This window comes from Otolemur garnettii, unplaced genomic scaffold (assembly GCF_000181295.1).
Source record: "Otolemur garnettii isolate 467f Iridium unplaced genomic scaffold, OtoGar3 scaffold00007, whole genome shotgun sequence".
Taxonomy (NCBI): domain Eukaryota; kingdom Metazoa; phylum Chordata; class Mammalia; order Primates; family Galagidae; genus Otolemur; species Otolemur garnettii.
In genome coordinates, this window is record NW_003852402.1 from 10,023,454 (window position 1) to 10,026,053 (window position 2,600).

Consider the following 2,600-nt stretch of genomic DNA (forward strand, 5'->3'; position numbering starts at 1 on the left):
GGGGGGACAGAGAGGGACGGAGGAATGGGTAGAGGGAGGGTGATTGGAGGGATCACTTCCATGGTTTATCTTACAAGGGTATACAAGTGAATCTTTCTAAGAGTAGAATATGAACGTCTTAACACAATAACTAAGAAAATGACATGAAGGCTATGTTAACTAGTTTGATGAAAATATTTCAAATTGTATATGAAAACACCACTCTGTACCCTAGAATTGCATTAATGTACATAGTTATCATTTAATAAAAAAAAATTTTCAGTAAGTCATTTAGTAATGACCTGTTTTGAGGGAGAATATAAGATTAACCAGTTTACAGAGAGTGTCCATGACAGTCATCTCATTTTATCTTTGTAATAACTCAACAGCTGCCAGGCCACTCAACTTTGCTTTGCAGATAATAGACCTGAGGACCAGGGGTTAACTGGTTAACTGGTTTGCTCAAGGTCACCTGGCTACTACTGGTGGCAGAGACCAGATCTGGCTCCAACAGCCTTGGAGAATTTGCTAGACAGTGTAGACTTTGTACTAGTCACGCCTCAGTCAAGTTTCTCCTTGTTCCCAAGGTGGTATCTCTCATATTTTGGCACGTTTGTTTTCCTTTAGATGCTATTGTGGCTGAAGGGTGGATTAACTAGAAAACCATCCACTTACTGTTTCATCACTACTTTTTTGTTTTTGTTTGTTTTTGAGAGAGCCTCACTTTGTCACCCTTGGTAGAGTGCTGTGGCCTCATAACTCACAGCAACCTCAAACTTTTGGGCTTAAGTGATCCTCTTGCCTCAGCCTCCTAAGTAGCTGGCTCAGGCTGGTCTTGAACCTGTGAGCTCAGGCAATCTACCCGCCTCTGCCTCCCAGAGTGCTAGGATTATAGGGGTGAGCCACTGCCCCTGGCCTCCGCTACTTTTTTTTTTTTAACTGATATCTTTTATTCTCTTTACAGCTCTGAAGAGGCTGAGGGACTCAGCCAATGCCAATGATGTGGAAACAGGTGAGTGTACACAGTGGGTCCAGCTCCAAGGACCCATGGGCTGCTTGGAGAAGGAAAAAGCCAACCAGAGTGAGACCTTGCCTCTAAAAATAGCCAGGCATTGTGGTAGGTGCCTGTAGCAGACATGAGAGGAGGACACTGTCTGGTTTTTTATTGTTGCTTTCCGATATTCACTAGCTGACAGGGCAGTAGTAGCATCAAAGATGCAAGGTCAGTTTATAACAGTGGTCCCCAACTGTTTTGGCACCAGGGACTGGTTTAATGAAAGACAGTTTTTCCATGTATAGGAGGGGGAATGTTGAAGGGAAATGGGACGAGAGTGATGTGATGGTGAATACATGAAGCTTTGCTGGCTTACCTGCTGCTCACCTTCTGTGTCACCTGGTTCCTGACAGACTGGAACCTTTTGGGGCAGCAGGGACCAGTTTTATGGAAGACATTTTTCCTGGGTCTCGGTGGGGGATAGGAGGCAGAACAATGGTGATGATGTTGTATGGCCTGGATTCTGACATAGATGGATACTTGTCTGTAGCCCAAGGGTTGGAGACTGCAGATTTTTAGGACAAAATGTTTAATTTTATCCACTGACTTGATTCTTTTTGTTAGTCAAAGAAAAGTGTTGCATTCGTTTTATATGGCTGTTTTAACAGATTACCCGAACTTGCTGGCCTAAACACAAATTTATTGTCATGCAGTTCTATACATCAGAAGTCCAACATAGGTCTCACCAGGCTAAAATGCAACTGTCATCAGGGCTGCAATTCTGTTTTTCTGAGACAGTCTTGCTTTGTTGCCTGGCCTAGAGAGCCATGGCTTCATCATAACTCACAGCAACCTTAAACTCCTGGCTCAAGTCATCCTCCTACCTCAGCCCCTCAAGTATATGGGACTACTATAGGCTTGGGCCAACATGCCCGCCTTTTTTATTTTATTTTTATTATTATTTTTTTTTTGTAGAGACAGAGTCTTACTTTGTCACCCTTGGTAGAGTGCTATGGTGTCACAGCAACCTGCAACTCCTGGTCTATAGTCCCAGCTACTTGGGAGGCTGAAGCAAGAGAATTGTGTGAGCCCAAGAGTTTGAGGTTGCTGTGAGCTATGATGCCGCGGCACTTTACCAGGGGCGACAAAGTGAAACTCTGTCTCCAAAAAATAATAAATAAATAAATAAAGGACTTGGCTGGGCACGGTGGGTCACGTCTGTAATCCTAGCAATCTGGGAGGCTGAGGCAGGTGGATTGCTTGAGTTATGAGTTTGACAAGCCTGAGCAAGGGCAAGACCCCATCTCTGCTAAAAATAGAAAAACTGAGGCAAAAGGATCGCTTGAGCCTGAGTTGGTGGTTGCTGTGAGCTATGACGCCACAGCACTCTACCGAGGGCAACAACTTGAGACTCTGTCTCACAAAAAAAATAAAGGACTCATATAATTAGATTGGGCCTGGATAATCCATGATAATCTCCACATCTCAAGTCCTTAACCTAGGTCAAATCTGTAAAATCCTTTTTGCCATTTAAAGTCTGACCAGATGTAGTGGCTCATGCCCATAATCACAGCACTTTGGGATGCGATGGCAGAAGGATTGCTCAAGGCCAGGAACTTTTTTTTTT

The 2,600-nt window shown here is 43.8% G+C and overlaps 1 protein-coding gene across 1 annotated transcript in view; it reads left to right on the top strand.

Moving 5' to 3' along the window:
- The window catches only part of ANKRD54 (ankyrin repeat domain 54), an 18,021-nt gene that overhangs the window by 3,726 nt on the left and 11,695 nt on the right, over positions 1 to 2,600 (top strand). Inside the window, exon 2 of the mRNA XM_003783222.3 lies at positions 944 to 991. Coding sequence (XP_003783270.1) covers positions 944 to 991 — 48 coding nt within the window. The remainder of the gene's footprint in view (positions 1 to 943; positions 992 to 2,600) is intronic.